At 48.3% G+C, this 18491-nt stretch overlaps 1 protein-coding gene across 4 annotated transcripts in view; it reads left to right on the top strand.

The window, feature by feature from the left end:
* The window catches only part of ESRRB (estrogen related receptor beta), a 157419-nt gene that overhangs the window by 107469 nt on the left and 31459 nt on the right, over window positions 1–18491 (top strand). For all 4 annotated transcript variants that reach the window (XM_067532795.1, XM_067532786.1, XM_067532804.1 and 1 more), the window contains one exon: window positions 5037–5153. In XM_067532795.1, the coding sequence (XP_067388896.1) occupies window positions 5037–5153 (117 nt within the window). The remainder of the gene's footprint in view (window positions 1–5036; window positions 5154–18491) is intronic.

Raw genomic sequence — 18491 nt, 5'->3', positions numbered from 1 at the left:
TTAACATGGAATCAACGCTTCAAACTGTTACTTGCACATAGTATCAGCGTTAATGTAAATCTGAGCGAGTTACTGGGAAGAGGGCACCACTGAATGACAGCTTTACTGGGACAGGGTGCCATTGGATCATCTACAGGCTTTTTTGTGGTGGACGACCTTGATTGATCCAAGTGAACAAGTTCAGGAACCAAACTAGAACCCGACATAAAAAGTAATCAGGTAAAACACTGATGGCAGTGGGAATGACAGTGTCACCTGAGTTATTTGCTTGTTGAATAGTCCAGTTTTCTTCCCACTGGACTGTCCAAATTTTGGGAAATCAGGGAGTTAGCCTGTATGGCTTTGTGCAGTCCCGATCATGCAGAGCTGCTAACCTGTAGATGCAGTATTCTGTGTTTGACATGTTGCTCTTTGAAGAAAATAATTTGTTTGACAAAGGAATCTCTTCAATGTAGGCCCTTTTGCAGGTATTTCTGATTAAAGAAAGAAAATGAGAGGAAGTTTCTCTAATGTTATGAGAAATGGAATAAAGGAAGAACAAGTGTTGTGATCCAAAATGGACGTCAGACTGATCCTGATGGGAAATCCTCTTCCCTCTTACCATACCCCATGGGGGGAGAGCAGGTTAGATAAACGCCTGTCAGGGAAGTCTGGATAATACTTAGTCCTGCCTTGAGTGCAGGAGACTATACTAGAAGATCGCTTAAGGTCCCTTCCAATCCTATGCTTTTATGGGACCGAAAGAGTGGCATCATGCCACATAGTGAGTCTATGTCAGAGCCAGGAACTGAACCAGAGTCCTGCTCTAATCACTAGACAACACTGCCTCTTCGATTCGTAAGTCATTTCTGATGTGAATAATGTGCAGATCCCACTAGATTTGTTTGGATCAGAGGTAAATACTGGTCTAAAGTGAGGAAAGCCGGTGAGGGACAGTTCAGAACATAGTTTCTTCGGAGCTTAGATTAACCCATCTTTTACTCTTTCCTTCTGGCTCATATAATATTGAACACACATGGTGTGTACACAGACTCATCACAGATTCATACGCATGCACATACAGATTCACATGCAGGAACAAACACGCACCCCTGCAGCTGTTCATTGACACGCACAGCCTCCTCCGCTGGCTGTCGCAGAGAATCGAGTTCTTTTAGCCTTCTTTCCCCAGCGCACCCAGCCTGTGGTGACTGAGCTGGCAGCGTGACTGCCAGCCAGCGGGAGGCTGCTGGAATTCCGATGAGTTAATCTCATCACTTTATCACAGGGCACTTACAGAAATTACAAGCCAGCGCTAGCAGCTCAGCTGTGCTGGCAGCTGGCCCCAGGACCCATAAAAGAAATTGAGAGGGGGAAAAAAAAAGTCAAAGAACTTTGCTTAAGTTTTGAAGACAGTTGCTTTTTTTGGATGAGTTTTGCTTGGCTAACACTGACTGCGTCTTTCTCTCCTCTGTGGTGTCCTCCTCACTTCCCCCAAAAAGGAAGAGCTGTGTCAGGCAAAGGTATCTTCCTCTGCTGTAGTACTCTGTCCTGTTTGCAGCAGATAACACATTTTGGGCCGAGTGATATTTGGTGTAATTCCACAGAAGTAAATCGCGTTTTACACCAGGATGAATTGGTGTGAAGAGACATAGTGGGCCTGATTCTCCATTGGCTAGCACATTTGCACCTGTACAAAGTGAGTATAAAATACTGTTTTGGTTTGATACTTTGCACCGGTGTAGATGACAACACAAGGTTTTCGGCAGGGAAGAAAGGGGCACAGAAGCATGGACAGAATTAAAAGGGAAGCCAGGAACTGAAGGATCCGCTATGGAAAGGACCAATGCATTCCCGTCCTGAAGGGTCGGTCTGAGAGAGAAACAGCTTTCTTTTGCTGTGCTGTGGCTGTTGTACTGATGGTTTGGAGCCACCGGCTCTTGCATGTAGACTAGCATTTACAGACTGGTGCTCTGCCTGACCGTGTCAGAGCTTACTCAGGACACCTGCATGGGACAGTCCCGGTTTCATGCATGACAATTGGCTCCTCAAAGTGGGGGTGATATGAAGCAGTGGGTTCTTTGCCTTAATCCATCTGTGATGACCTTGAGCTGCAACGTGATGAGCCCTTGCCAGCCACTGATGCAAAGGTGTAAGGACGCACAACCTTTGATGTAAGGATGCACAACCCTCATAGCGCATAGTGCAGTGCTGCTGCATCATGAGGTGATGCTGAAATCCCATAAAACTATGGTGCTGTGGGCCTCTTAGCAGGGGGCGGGGGGCTTCTTTGCGGGAGTTTGGGGTCTTGCTTGTGAAAAAGAGGCTTGGAAAATAGGAAAGCCTCCAAAAGAATGAATCTCCCACATTCTTCTCCTTTGCGGTGTCACTGCTGCATTTCGTCATATGTAGGACACAGCAGCTGTACAACCCTGAGGGCAGGGGCTCTGCTCTCTCTGGCCTGTGGCTCACTGGATGTACAGGAACAGGAGTGGGAGTTCATTTATTACCTTGGGACCAAGCCTGAATCTCAATTTCCAGCTCTTAGAGATATTTGATACTTAGCTGTCTATTGAAATTCAGGTGCTGTACAATGCTGAGGTATAGATTGAATGGAAGTGGCTCATACAGCTCTCTCTGCTTCCGCACAGTGTCTGTGTCTCAGATCCAACTGTGCGATGGCAGGGCTGCGGACACACAGAAGGGCAATGGCTGAGAATTTAACACTGACGCTGGAGATCACTGTCAGGGTGCAGGTCTTATGAGACATGAATCTGAAGGAGAAAGCTCTACATACTGCATGTAGACAGCAGGTCTTTGTGCCATTGGGGCTTACACTGCTCCTGGCCCCATGTCACCAAACTACAGCTGAAATTCTCCCATGCAGCATTGTCAGATAAACAGCTGGTGGAGCCTTCAGTTTTAATTTCCCTTCTCTGCTCATCTTTAGCACTTTTCAACTCAGGTTTTCAATGGGCTTTACAGGTGTTGGTTTAACTAAACTTCACCCCCCCCTGCCCCAGCCACATGTGATAGGTGGGTATTAGAGCATTCCCATTATACAGAGGGTGAAGGGACTTGTCAAAGGTCACACAAGTCCACTGCAAAACTAGGAACAGAACCCAGGAGTCCTAACTCCCAGTCTTCTGGTCCAACCCCACTAAATCAAACTCTCCCTCCCTGATGTGGTTATCGAATCCAGGAGTCATGACTCCCTGGCCCCTCTGCTCTAACACTCAATCAATACTCCTTCCCAGGGCTACGAATGGAGCCCAGGAGTTCTAAATCTCAATTTCCGCTCTAGCCTACCGGAGCAAACTCCCCCCCAAAACTGAGTATAGAGCCTGGGAGTCCTGATGCAAAGCTGCCTGCCTTAACCACTAGACCCGCCTTCCTTAGATACATTACTGCTGTCGATATATCACTATCAAGCTTAGATTTCCAACCCCTTCTCTTCACCCCTTATATCTTCTGTAGAGTGGCTGGCAAGAGGTGAGAGAGCCCCGTTTGTTACTGTCTGCAACAGTAGAGTTAAAAAAATTGTTCTGCAACACTGTGATCTGGCATTGTCACACTTACATCCTCATGTCAGACCATTGTATCCATGTCAGATGTTGCATTCTTGCCTCATGATAGTGTACCATGTGGCCGGAAATAAATTTGGGATGCTTTCTTTGCCCTTGGGCCTTGCAAGTGGTGAACCAGACCCCCTGGCTGTTGGAGTGGGAGGTGATTCTAAAAGAAGGTGAACCTGGAAACATGGGGGCTCTGCGTGCTGAGTTAAAGGGCTAGGGGTAGGAACTGATGGAGTCAATGAGAGGCAATGTCCCTCAAATGCAGTAAGAAGCCTCCACCCGTCTTTGAAGCAGAGTCCTCAGGAGAGGGCCCTGTTTGTAGCAATACCAGGTTTTGTTTTCATTAAGAAACCGGAGTCTCTGGCCAGGTTTGCTGAGAGCCGTGCGCCTTTTGCCAAGTCCAGTGGCCAGGTTTTGGGAGATCTGGGTTCAGTTTATAATTTCCAAGGGAAACCATTGGCAATGTGTTTCTCCTTGTGATTTTGACCCCAAAGCAGGAAAAATTCAGTACTTTTGGATGAATTTGACTTTGTGTTTGGGGTTCATTTGAATGCCAAATAAATTCAAAGTCAAGATCAGGGACACCAGTGCTACATACAATGCCACAAGAAAGGTTTGCATTATCCTTCCATTCACCAAACCTGGGATATTCCCCAGGAACGTCCCACTCCAGACTGAGCACTTCCCTGCCCCTGCCACCCCCATTGTAATGTGCCAGATCATAAATCCTGGGAGTTGGCCTGTGAGAGACAGTGAAGAGGAAAGTCCCTTCCCCTGCTCCTCAGAAACAAAAGGGGGGAAAGATCAGCAAGAGTCCCAAAGCCCTGAGGGAAATGCAATCATCATGTGAAAGGCTGAGACTAGGACAACAAACAGAACCGTCTCCATGGGCTGAGCTCCCAGTGACAAGGTCAGAGGCAGTGCTAGCCCACTGGGGGCCCTAACCAGGAATAATTCCCATCCCACCCCCCCAACACTTACTAAAAAAGAGAATAGGAGGCTCCCTTTAGCTACTCAGGGCCACAAGCAATTGCTTAGTCTGCTTATGCCTACTACTTGCTCTGGACAGGGCTATAAATAGTAAGGGATATGTGCCAGTAGCAATGCAAGGTGTGTTGGTTAGACTGGTAAGCAGTGCATCTCAGAGACACTACATGGCTGAAGGCCCAGCTCCCACAGTCTGTCCTCCAGCTGGGCTTCTACTCTAACTCCACCTGCAAGTATGGCTTTTTATTTAATGTTTTCATTTTGCTTTTCTAACAAAGGAGCCCAGCCCATGTGGTGACCCTCTACCATTCTCACCAGTGGAGTCTTCATTGACCGGTCACAGTCCCCTAGTGTGTGAATGAATGAATGGACGGCACGCAGGTGGACAGTATTACCCAGTGCAGGCAGGAGGCATGGTACTCTGACCGTGATAGTGATTCCTGCTGTTAGAGGGAACAAGGCCTCCTGAGTGACCATCTCTGTGTTTGATTGCAGGGAACATTGAATACAGCTGCCCAGCCACCAATGAGTGTGAGATCACGAAACGGAGGCGCAAGTCCTGTCAGGCCTGTCGCTTCATGAAATGCCTCAAAGTGGGGATGCTGAAAGAAGGTAAGAGAGAAAGTACTAGGGACTCGGGACCACTCCTGCCTCTAGGTCTAGGCCAGGCCTTGTAGCAGCCTCAAGATTGACTGCACGGAGGCCCTTCCTGGCTTTCCCAAGTGCAGCCCTTACAAAGAACTCAGGAGGGACAGTGATCTGTTTCTGCTAAGTGGGAAGATGCAGCTCTTTGAGGGTTAGTTTCACTCTCCAAAGGGCAGTGTCCTTATAATATTCTGTATGGAGCTGCAAGTCTGGCAATCAGCCACAGCCTACCCCATGAGAGTGTACATTCTGCTTGTAAAGGAACCCCCACTTGGGGCACATGTGCCCCCAGCTGACTCGGCTGTGTCACTGTAGCAGTACCTGTACAACTGGAGGGGAGAGGGAATTATGACTGTTAATAATGACTAGGCTGGGTTGTTTTCAGGGGAGGTGCAGCTGGCGTGCAGATGTGTCCCAAAGCGCAGGGAGGGTCTGACAGCTATTCCATCCCGAGGGAAGGCTTTAAGAAAGTGGTGGGGGAGAGACCTTTTCCCTGAGCAGGTGCGTCCCTCTGCCCTGCATGCTCAGCTTCCCTCGTCTCTCTCAACCTATTGAACTGCGCAGTGTTCTCTGAACAGCACTTGGCTCCTTTCTTGTGTTGCTCTTTCCCTTCATCTTCATCCATTCAAGGGGAGCTACTGGGAATTCAGTGGCAATTAAACACATTCTTATGGATTGACTTTAAAGCTTCATTTCCCTGAGTTCCCTTTGGGAGAGAAGGGGAGGGAGAGGCATTGTTTGTAACTCTCTGCATTGCTGTACCTGGGAAAGCACAGTGGCTTCAGCCTAACCACAGTGAATGGCAATCGTCTGCGCAGGTCCAGTATGCATGAGCCAAGGATGCCAGCACACTGCTCGCTTCCAGCCACGCCATCTTATCAGCCAGTGATGAATTGTAAACTCTTGCCAGGAGGTTGTGTTGCTTTGCTCTGAGGTGCTGCTCATCTCTTGGGAGAAAGGCTGAGGGCAGCCAGTGCTGTTAGGAATGTAGATTAGATTTTAAACCCTTGCCTGTTCTTTGATGGATGTGTAATGTCTGTGGCTAGATGTCTTCCTACCATAGCTCTCCAGTTACTGACTTTGTGAGGGTGTGACCAGCATACGGTTTGACCTTTCATGGCCTTGCCTTAGAAGGTGATGGAGTCTGAAGGGTCTATCAGTCTAAGAGGATTTTACCTACTTTTGGTGTAGGGGTTGAGTCCCCTGATACCTGGTCCTCTGCATTCAGTATTGCAGAGTATGAAGTATCCTCTGGTCTCTTGTGCTACTTCATGTTATTGACACTTATTTAGTCTCATGTCTTATAATAACAAACAGCTTAGGGGGCAGAGTTTCTTACTGTTCTTCTTATAGGGACTGGAACTGCATCATTAGAGTCAATGGGAGTTTTGCTACTGACATCCGTGGATCTATGACTGGGCCGATAATATTTTAGATTTAGATATATAAAATAAAGGTAGCTCAACAGTAATATAATGTATGTGTGTATAATAATATACACTAGGGAGGAGGAGACTGGTTGAGTGATCTGAAAACAGATCTGGTATCCAGGACTCCTGGTTTCTACTCCTAGTTTTGACACAGACCTGCTGGGAACGTTGGGGCATTCTCTTCCACTCCGTTCATCAGTTTCCCCATCTATAAAATGAGGATCCTACTGACTTGCTTTGCAGGGGGATTGTGTGGATTGATTAGTTAACTTATGTAAGGCCCTGTGGTAATACAATGTATTATTATACAGAATTCAGTCAATACATATTTTTAAAAGCAAAATCCAAAAAGGGAAGAAAATGGTTTTATGGTACTTGGTCTCCACAGAGTCAGGAGTTTTTGGAAAGAGCAATCTATAATTGTTTGACTTTCTGCTCAAAAATACAGAATTGACAGGGGATTTTAAATTATAAAAGGTTCATTGGTCGTTCCCATCTCTGATTGCCGTGATTCTATTAGATCATCCACTCCATCTCCCAGCCAGTGCAGGATTGTTCCCTTCTGTACATTTTCTAGTGCTTTGACCAGTCTAGTTTTTAAAGTCCCAAGTGATAGGGCTTCCCTGGGGAGACTGCTCTGCGCTCTCAAAGAGCTCACTGTGACCAAGTGTATCCAGAAAATCAATCTAAGTTTCCTTCCTTTTAACAATTTCATCTAATTACTCCTGGTTCTCCCCACTCCCTCATAGCACACCAAGTAACACCTCTCTCTCCCCTTTCAAAAGACTGTGAACATGTTTCTCCACCCAGCTGCCAGGAAATCAGGTACTAGAGACTACAGATCGTCTAATGGCTAAAGCAAAAGGCCAGGGAATCAGGATCCTGGGGTTCTATTCTTTGATGCCGCTTGGGCTAGTTATTTACTGTAACGGTTCAGTGTAAAGACACTGACCTTCCTCGCAGGAGGGGTGGGAGGCGGCATTGGTTGATATTTAGGTGCTTTGAAATCTTTGGGCAGTAGGTACTAGCAAAGGGGAAAGAATTATTTTTAATTTAATGTATTGTATTACATATTTATACCCACCTACCTGTTGGGAGTTTGGGTTAAGCCTTAACCTCAAAGAGAGGGTTTGTCTGGGGACAATACAGATGACACAAACAAAGCTGGTAACAATTCCGAGCCTGCTCCTACTCCTCTTGGGCTCCATGGCATGATTTCTGTGGGAGCAGGCTCAGGTCTCCATTGGAATTTGTGGGTATGAGCAAGAGTACACATGCTCCTCCCACTTCCACCCCGCATCACGTGAAGACAGAAGGATCCAGTAGGATGCATTGATATGCCTGTGCCCCTTTAAGACCCAGCAAGACTATCTCTCGGGTTTGTTATGGTAGAAAGTGAATGAGAAACAGGCAGGAAAGGAGCCGAGCGAGAGATCAATAGGTGTCTCAGATATCCGGCCACTTTCTTTAAGAGAGCTCTGATCAATGTGCTGCAACACAGGCACTGGAGCTTTGACATCTCAGGTTCTCCCAGCGTGGGAGACTTGCTAGAGCGAGTACAGCCTGGGCAGAACATACTGCAGAGCGCATCTGGCTCCTGTCTCTAAAGCATTTGCTTTTTTGGCTTTCTCGCCTGTGACTCTCACTGTCTCTTTCCATCTAGAGCTTACCCCAGTTAGCGCTCATTGGCCTCCTTTTGGCGGTCTCAGCAGAGAGGCCCAGGGCCTGTGTGGACCTGAAATTCCACCTAACCACCAGAGCTGGTGCCGCTAGAGAAAGGCACGTCGCCTGGGAAATCTGTGCTATTTGTTCTGTGTCCCTACCTGACTGACATCGGGACAGTGGTTGGGAACCTTTCACCATCTCCATCATGCTCCCCTGTGCAGGGCCAGGCACAATCCTGGTCCATGTGTTCCCACTGTGTAAAGGCTGGGAAATCTAGAGCTAACTGGTACAGATTCCTGTGTGCCCCACACAGGACAGTGGAACTGAGCCTGTGAAGGGAGAGCACATGCTGCATCTTGCAGAGAGGGGTTGCTCTGATCTGTGCGCCCCCATCAGCATTGTCTGTCAGACCCACAATTGCTGGAGTGTAGCTCCTCCTTATCCCATTCCAACACAGGCAATGGTTAAAGCTACACTCCTGCCCTAAGTGCTTATACTTTGCTACCTTCTGATCATGGATTTGAGGATCTCTGGAGTGCTGCAGATATGACTCTTCTAATCCCTGTCTATGCCGTCTCAGTGGTGGGGAGAATAAGCCTTTTGCCACTCATCCCTCAGTCAGTTGTTGCATTTCTCTTTTCTAATAGTTTTTCAGTCATGCTTCTGGTTTCTTTGCCTAAAAGTGGCGTGGGTTGTAATTTCAGACAAGGAGGGGTTTGTGTAAATAGGTTCAGAGAAAGGGGGATTGGTTCCAGATGGAAGCTGGTTGGATAAGGTCTTCCAGCCCAACTTCTCCATCTTTCTGACACTGCACTGAGGTCATCATGCTGTGTTTGTTACCTCATAGAGTATTGCTATGGAAATGAGTGTGGTTTTCCCTGAAGGAGCCAACAGGAGAAGAGGATGCCAATCCTTTGTTTAAACACAAACAGCGTGAGCAGTTACCAGACATGGGAAGGGGGATGATGTATGACCAGTCAGAAGCAGCTGGATGTTAAGTTCCCCCTGGGAAAATCCTTCTTTGAGGGGAAAGGGAGTGGGAGGGGGCCTGTTTACTGGGATGACTGGAAGCCTCACCACAGACAAGTGAGCAAAGTGAAGGAGAGGAGAGACATTGCCAGAAGTACTGAGGTCACAATAAAGACACCCTCCAGCCCCACACTGGGCAAGATCACACGCAGCTTTTTGAGCAAAAGTGGCCCTAGGGGTTCTTTGACACAAGCCTTTCCTTCCTCCTTGTGTGGGCATTCGGCCCTTTGTGGTATCCTGCTGAGGCCTTTCCCCACAGGGAATGCTTGCCTTGTTCATGAAGCTGCGTACACCGCAGGCGGCTACCACTGCTCACAGTTTTGCGTCGGCGCCTCTTCTTCCCTTTGCAGCTTGGCACACTCCTGGCACGCTACCAAGGCTCAACCCAGTCAGTCACTTTTTGCTTTGGAAGAGAAACTGTTTAATCTTCTCAAAGCTCCGTCCTTTCAGCACCTGCTCCCTCGATACTGCTTTCAGCTCCACTGCAGAGGACTGCAGTTCTGCAGCAGCATTTCACAGGTCTAACAGGAACTAGAGCAAATCTGAAGGGGAAAAGGCTCTGAAGTCAGGGGTGCCAGATTCCCTCACACAGCACATGGGTGTCATCATGTGTGTGCATGTGTGGGGCAGGGGTCACTAAAGTGCATAACCCTCTCATAATCCTGCCATGCTGTTCTGGCTGGCTGGCTATGGAGACCACCACCTGCATTCTTGCTGTTTTCTTTCTCAAGTGAAGCAGTAAGAATGTGTTTTATGTTGCTGAGACTCCTCTCCTTTGAGTCCCCACTCACTATACGGACTGGGAGCAAATCTCTGAAATAAGCCAGTGGCCCCCATCCAGTTCCTAGTGGACTGGCAAAACCTGCCATTACAGTCGGTACTAATTGGCTCCTGCACTGGCACTTTCAGCAAAGAGGCTAAATATTGATTGAGCTATGGAGCTAGGATTCCTCTCATTCTAGAGATGGCCCCAGAAGGCCATGGGTGGGGATTAGCACCATCACTGCTCATGCTGTACCCATTATTCTGTGGTTAAATAGAGGCGCTTTGCTCTCCACAGATGTTAATTACATACATTTCACCAGCCTCAAATTTGCTAAAAACACTGGGTGTACAGGGCTGAGAGTGAGTTGCTCAGGAGGGCAGTTTCTGAAGCTGCTAGTTCAGGAAGAATGATTCCATAAAAGGGTCTGAAATCTGTTCCAACTAACCTCCTACCAGCATGGGGTTTATCAGATGCCCCTTCTAATCTGGTGCTTCCAGGGCCACTGCAGAAATCTATATGCTGTCTCACCTGGCAGGTATAGTATGAAGGAAACGTTCCCCTCAGGCAAAGGACTGTTCAGCTATTCCATAAAACAGACTACAACTTAAAATTTTCCCAGATTTTCCAGCATTTTACCCATAAAGGTAATAATGGCAGGAATGGGAATTTCCATCTTAGGGCAAGAGCTGTACCTCTGTGAAGATTCTCCACACTTAGAATGTCTGGAAAGGAAAGTGCTCTTCCTGCAGTGCTATTGGTGTAGAAAAGTATTTGGATTCGGAGGATTCCCCCAGTGACTGTGCAACTTGTGTTTGTTAGTGAGATGGGATGAGGTAAGGCTAACAAATGCAAAAAAGGTTCTTTTCATAGAGGAAAGAAGAGGCTGGAGCAGGAGCCGGAGCAGAAGTGGGACCCTCATCAACAATAAGAGACTCACAGAAGACTCTCTGACATGGCAGGAAGGGGATATGATTTATTTCCTCTCTACAGATGTCCATTCTTCCAAGAACCAGAGAGTTCACGGTGTAGGAATCCCAGATACTGAGATTCCAGAATGAGCCCTTCCTTTGTTACCTTTTGCTACTTGTCACGCTAGTGCATTTCCAAAGGACATGATAGAAAGAATTTGGATGCGCTGTTGAATGTTAACATATTTTCTGTTTCAAATCCCACAAGCTCTTGGACGCCTGTGTGGCTAATCTAATCTGTTTGTGGTGCACTCATCACCTGAGTACCAACACTGTGGGCCAGATAATGAAATGAACTGTGAATGGGAAATAAACAGTGACCACAGAATTCACCCAACTATCCTTTTTTGTTAACTGAGTGCATTCCCAGCACATTTCCAAGTGCTATGGGAATGTCTCAGTCCTAGAACCTTCCAACCTTATACCAACTCGATCTTTGTCTTTTGCAAGCCTCTGCCTATCAGTGTGTTTGGGAGAGATCACTGTTCCATTCTAGCAAGCTGAAGACCTGAGATTCAACAGGGAAATCAAATTCACCGGTTACCCTATACAACTGTCCCTTGCAACTTGACCTTTCTTTTTGTGAACCCAGTCTGTGAGCTGTGAAGTCCTGTAGACAATTGCACTTTACTCAGGTTTAGCCTCAATTCTGCTTTATCCCCTCAACCAACTGCACACAGTGGCAGGTACCTCCCAGTGTTTGTAACAGAAATTAATTCACTTCTCACCCGTGGCCAACTCTGGTTTCTCGGGATGTGAACAGAATATGGTGATCTGGTAACTAAACAGGAGATGGGCAGGCACCAGTAATCTCAATCCACTTCCATTTAATGACCCCAGATTCATTCTGCACAAAACCTCAGCAAGCTGGATAAACAGTAGAGCTCGCTTTCAGCAGAGTAACCAAATCTGGGGTGTCTCTTTTCCGTTTAAATTTCAGAACCTCTCAGTAGAGAAAAGTGTTTCCAGAAACCGCCCTCCTCCACCTCCTGCCCCCACCCTTATTTTCAGACCATGTGTTTCCTAAATGATATTTGATTTCAGTGAAAGCTCAGCTGAAATCCATGCGATATGCTTGGGCTCTCTCTGTGCTTCCTGGGAAGGATGAGGACTCCTCCGGGGATTCTGGGTAATTGGGTTAGTGGCCAGCTCATGTCAGGAAATTAAAAGGCAGCCCCGATCAGGTTGCTGCTGCATGGGATTTAATGGTTTTGTATTTATAGAGTATTCTGCCTCTAGCCTAGGCTAGAAATATCCCTTTTCTGAGCATCCAAATGAAGAAAGAGGATGAAAACAAATTTTCTTTCTCTAAAATACCCCTGTGTTTAAAAACAGACAAATAAACTCTATGCCCTTTAGAGCAGGAGCCATGTGCAGTAACACTTTAATATCTGTCATCCACACCGTCTACCTACCATTTTAGGGATATAGAATTTGCCATATTGGAGCACACCATTGGTCCATCCAATATCCTGCCTGTTGGCATATCTGAGCAGACTGTTGGGTTACCTAGTCTATTTTCCCCCACTCTGTCTGGGTCATTGAGCTGTCTAGTTTGGTATCTAGCTTGCTGCCATATTGGATTGGACATTGCCACCATTAAACCTGGTGTCCTGCCTCTACTACTAGTGTATAGCTCTAGTTTCAGAAAAAGAGCTTCAGGTCTGCACCAGGCACCCCACAAGGAGCATTTATTTTATGGGCCTTTGGAGTGTTTAATACACGTAAGTCCCATTTCCCCCCATCTGCTCTGACCACATCAGGAGGGATTCTAATCAGTACTTCCATAAAATGGACATTGGGAAAGGAGAAATCTGACATGCTGGTGAAGGTCCCAGCTGTGCACAGATGTCCAAGTCCAAACCCAGGTGGTTACATGTTGTTAGCCAACTCTAACCCTGTAACTAAAACCCTTTTATGAAAACAAAAGTGCAGTTCAAGCAGGGGTAGGATTGTGCTAGATACCTGCTCTTCTTAGCCAGTTAAAGGCACGGGGGTAAAATTTTCAAAAGTGCCTAACTTCCATTTTCAAAACACTCCAAAGCCTGTGTCCCATTTTCTTTCAAAATGTGTAAGGCCCAGATTTTTAAAGGAACTTGGTGCCTAAGTCCAACATTAGCTGCCACTGACATTTTCAAAGCTGTTGCCAAATCCCCTAGGCGTCTGAGTCCCTAGGCTAAGATCCCACCAGTCAGCGTTTGCAAAGCTGCCTAAGTGCTGATGCCATCCCAGTGGCTAACAAGCTGTTTGGAGCCTTCACTCAAGCCAAACCCCATAGCTAGGTTCTCAGACTCAGGGGGAATGCCCATCTTGCATCAGGGTATGATCCCAGGGGCATGTGCAGAGCATGCCTGACACCTGTTACAGCCACCACTCCAGGAGGCCAGAGGTAGGCCACCAATAGGTGGTGGGGAAGCTGGGGGCATAGGCAAATGCAGGATGAGCAAGAGTGAGGTATTGAGTGAGAGCAAGAGAGAGAAAGCAACAGATGTTTTTGGCTTCTAGGGTAGGGAGTACTGTGAGAGTAGGAGGCTAAGAGGCCTGGGTCAGCACTCTGTTCACTGCGGCGCCAGTGGGTGGGGCAGATCTGAAAGCCTAAGAAAGCCATTAGGCAGTGCCTACAAAGAGGCACAGGAAGGCAGTGGAAAAGGGGCAGTATGGGGAGGAGAGGGATTGTTTTTCTCTACCTGTTACAGGAGCTGGGTCCCATGGGACTTCTAGGCCAGAGCTGTATATGTTGTGAAGGTGTTGGGAACCCACCGTGTAAATAAATTGCACAAGGTGTTTAAGCAGCACAACGGTCGCTGAGTAGTTCGTGGACTGCAGTGGAGGCAAGAGCTTGAAGGCCCTAATACAAGTACCTGTACCTCAGCAGCTCACCTGGCTCAGGTACCTACTGCCAGGAGCTGGTGGGTGGCTGAGGATCCCAAGTGGAAGGAGGCTTATTGGCCAGGCACACCAGCTCAGCCACTTAGGGGGCCTAAACTTCTCTCCTCTCCCCACCCCCTCTTCTTGGCATTTTACTCCTGACTAGCTTAGGCAGGTCCCCATTCAGCTGGCTGACTTCTGAAAAGCCCTTCCTTAGGTACTTAAATCTCCCCCTGAATTGTGTGGGGAGCCTGGGCACCTCGCTCAGGACTGAAGATGCCACCTGGAGGTTAGGCAGTGCAATGCTGAGGGCAGCAATGACTAGGTACTTGAAGGATCCAGGCCAAAAATCTCTTTTGAAAATGGGATTTAGGTTCCTAAGTCATTTGGAAGCTGCTGAAAAAATTATCCTTGATCTTTAGTGTCGTTCCTCCCAATATACCTGAGCTATGCACGTTCTGATATCTGCTACTGTACACAGACATCTTGCCGTCTGCAATTTCCTCTTCTGAGGCATTCATTCCCTTCCTCCGTGGTGCGTGCTACCCTGAGGCATGCGTTATCTAGCAGAACCACACACCTTATGATTAGCATTTATAGTATAGTAGCACACAGAGGGTCCAGTCGTGATCAGGGCCCAGTTGTGCTAGGTGCTGTGAAAAGCCTAGAAAGAAAGACAGACTCCCTGCCCCGATGTGCTTACAATTTAAGAAGGCAGATGCCATATAAAGGTTGGAGGGGAGAGGGTTACAATCAAATATAGATTATTTGTATAGGCAAAGATATATTTGCATATGAGAGAGAGCGAGCGCGCATGCGTAAGGGGCAGTGAGGAATAAGCTGCAGCGATGTCTGCGTGAGAAGCTGACAATTGTACAGCTGAAGCTGGCATCAGCGGAGGAGGTGAAAGGTGATCCTGCAAGGTGCCTGCTCATACTCGATACTGCCTGCCTCAGGGCAAGGAGGCCCAGCAGATTGTGTGCTTATACCACGTATTGCAAGCCTAGGGGGCAACAACAGCATGTTCCTAGTGTTCCTAGGCATGTGATATCCAGTGTGACTGTCCACCTTTCCATGCATCACTGCGCTAGACCTGCAGCATGTGGCGGCTGAGCGTGCTGCTGTTGACATATAAACAAACACATGGACAACAGGGCACCAACTGCTCTTTCAGCAGGTGGGGGCTAGGCCAAGCTCGTCCTCCAAGACCCTTTATGCCTGCAGTGTCCTGTCGCAGTCAGTGCAGCCTACTCACTCTGTACTGCTTGACCAAGTAACCTTTCACCCACCACCCTGCCTCTAATTTTGGTGGCTGCTGACCAGTAAATATAGTGAGCCAAAATCAACTCTGTTCCACTGGTGCAACCTCACTGAGTCCAGGCAGCCTTTGCCCCAGCACACCTGGGCAGCAGCAGAGGAGAATTCTTACCCACTGGTCAGATGACTCAACTGATTTATTCCCAGGAACAGGGAACTATAATCAGAGTTAATTAGGTGCAGTAGGCATGTGCCTAGGGGCACCTAAACAGTGGCGGATGATTGCACGGGCCAATGGAACTCTGACCCCGCCTCCTGCTCCTCCTCCTCCTCTCTCCTGGGGTCCCGCCGCTCTGCTCCTCCTCTTCCCCCTGCGACCCTACCCTTCTCCAGGCCAGAAGCTGGTGCCCCAGAGTGAACATATTCCCCAGCCCCTCCCCTCCCCTCCCAACCAAACCCTGCGCAAAGCTGTCCCAGCCAGCCCCTCTCCTCTGTCCCCCCCTTCCCCAATGCCGAAAACACACAGGTCAGGTGGTGGCGGGAGGGCATTGAAGATGCTGTGCTTAGGGCTGTGTGAGGCGTAAATCCGGCCCTCACTATAACCCAGCCTGCAGTGTGGCTGCCACCTGCCCTGATCTGGACTGTCCTATGGCTCTTGGAGCAGATGCTTGGCCAATACCACTGCACCAGGTGCATTTCAGCATGGCTCTTGTCAGCAAAGGCAGGATTTCACCCGCTAGACTGATAGCATAACCAGAAATGGCAACAGCTTATATGGGGAGAGATACAGAGGGGAGATGACAGAAGCAAGGGGCAGAGGCAAACTGCTCTGTGAGATGATCATTTAGAGCTCAGACTGATTGTTGTATTTCTGTTTCATGGGTGGTTGGTGGGGCAGAGGGTGTTTGATTATTTATCTGTTTGTTGCCACGTGATTGTGTGTGGAAGAGGGAGCGAATGGGGGCAGGAGAGGACGTTCGCTGGATCAAAATATCTGTCAAAAATTCCTTTGCGCGCTCCTTCTATGTGCTGCCCAGCCAACCAGAAGATAAAGCCAGATGCTAGTTGGTGGCCCGGAAGCACTCCACACTGCTCGGGAGGGGGGTGCAAAGGTGGCCCTGGGGCACTCCCAGTCTTTGCTAAGCTGCACCCCAGCCAGGTGTCCCTCTGCAGTCTGAGGGCTGCTCTCTGCTGTGCTCGCTGCTTTTGCCGCACCCCCCCCCCCCCCAAGAGGCCATGCCAGCAGGGGCTCATTGATGGGAAGAGCTGCACCAGATCCTCCAGGGGCTGGGTAAGGCAGCTTTAGGCAGCTGTACCAAGTTGCCCTAATACAGCCAAGAATAATGGGTATCAATGTCGGGAACTTTTTCCCATGGTGCCTTCTACACCTGGAACCTTAGACCCATAGAAGATAGAGCTGGAAGAGCCTTATTAGGGCCCATCCTGTCCACTCCCCTCCCCATGGGCCAATGAAGGGTTTTTCTCGGCAGTACATTTTTTTTAACTGTTGTGTCAAGTCTAATTACGATATCCTTCTTCGCCAGTGTCCTCTTTAAAACACTTCTCTTGTGGCCGCGCTCTGCACCCCAGCACATCCCACTGTCACGTTCACCTGTGGGTAAAGGCAAAACACACAGCAAATGGTCGAAGGAAAAGCACAGCAGTACGCCTTGGGAACAATGCTTCCCCAGGAGCGCTTCCCCTTCTTCTCTGGTTACCACTGCCCGACTACAGCCCTTGCAGCCTCCATTGTCTGTGATTAGTTGTCTAATTTAGACTGCAAGCTGCTTAGGCCAGGGACCTTCCACTTATCTCCCTGCAGAGTGCCACACACAGCTGTGGCATTGTACGAATAACAGTGGTAGAGGTGCACTGGAGTAGAAACTGTACCTCAGATTCCAGTTAGCCTGGGAAAGCAGGCTCTGGGCTCTGCATCCAGGGAACAGCCATGCTGGTGAGAACACTAGGACATCACTTCCTGGCCTACACATTCCTCTTAGTGCTCCATTTAATTGTGTTCTTTTCAGTCTAGGTACCAATCATCTCATCAGACCCACTTGGCTTAACGCTGCCGTTAGCCCTTCTGGCTGGGATAGATCTCTCTGTTACTATCAATTCATGAGCATGTGATAGGACTCTATAGAAAGTGATGTGAGGCTAGTAATTCGATGCGACAGCTGATATTGGCCTAGGCTGCATTTCCCATTGGCCAGAGCTCAGCTTCTCAGAGCTTTTAAGAGTATTTTTAGTCCCCAGAATATAAAAGAGAAACTAAACCTGATTTCCTGTGCTGCTGCATCTGCACACTCGGCTATTTTTACTTCCGACAGACTAGGCGTGGGTCCAGCTTTTAAAAAAAACACTGGAATTATTTTACTTCCATTAAGAAAAAAACCCAAAAGCCTGATGTTATCAAGTCAGCGAGGGGACATCTGATCCCGAACTCGTCAGGCAGATGTCTCTCCGAGGGGCACGTCAGAGAATTGCAGGGAGCTTGAACAGATCAGCAGATTGGCTCTCGCACTGCAGCGGCTTGGCACTGGCATCAGCTCCCGGAACATGAGTGGCACCGACAGGCTGGTTAGAAAACTGACAGCCCTAACCTGGGCAGAATGCTGGGTTGAAAAGGGCCAGGCAAACACACAATCCAGGGCCTTCACTTTCCTCCATTGTGGGACCCACTTTGAGCTAGGGTAGGTAGGCGGAACTAATACCATACACCTCAAATCAAAGAAAGCCAGACAAATGTGGCAGACGCTGTGGGCAGAAGGGAGTCTCCAGATATGTCGGCAAACACGTCGGTTTCCCTCAGAGGTGACAGGACTGGCGTGTGGCACTCCCTTGTTACAGCACAAGTGGATCTGTGGGATTGTTTCCATTTTTAGCACAGAAAGCTTTCCTGTCAGAAGGAACATCTGCCCTAAAACTGGTATAGCCCAGGCAGGCTTCTCCCAAACTTTTCCATGCCAGTGTATCTTGCACCTCATGTGGAGGGACTCCCATAGGTGTGAGGAAGGAATTTGATTTCTGAAACCCATTCTGTCTGTGTCTCTCTGCTGAAGCTGCCAACATGGAGGCTGGCAAGTGCCAGGTGAGAGTGGTGATTTAATGATGCGTAGTACACCTGTCCTGCTAGGAACTGGCCTGTGGCGGCCCCTGTGCAAAGTGAGTTGGCACATTATATAGCAGCTGGAGGGTAACACATTTCCATTGCTCCCATCCTGGGATGAGTTGAAGGCAGCAAATAATGCAGAGGTGTGTCCACTAAAGGCTTGGCTGCATCCCACAAAGTATCTTCATACCAGGTGTCACACCCTGCAGT

This window comes from Emydura macquarii, unplaced genomic scaffold (genome assembly GCF_026122565.2).
Source record: "Emydura macquarii macquarii isolate MOO-44397 ecotype Brisbane River unplaced genomic scaffold, CSIRO-AGI_Emac_v2 contig_374, whole genome shotgun sequence".
NCBI lineage: Eukaryota > Metazoa > Chordata > Testudines > Chelidae > Emydura > Emydura macquarii.
The sequence above is the reverse complement of the archived record's forward strand: the minus strand, read 5'-3'. Positions and strand labels throughout refer to the sequence as shown.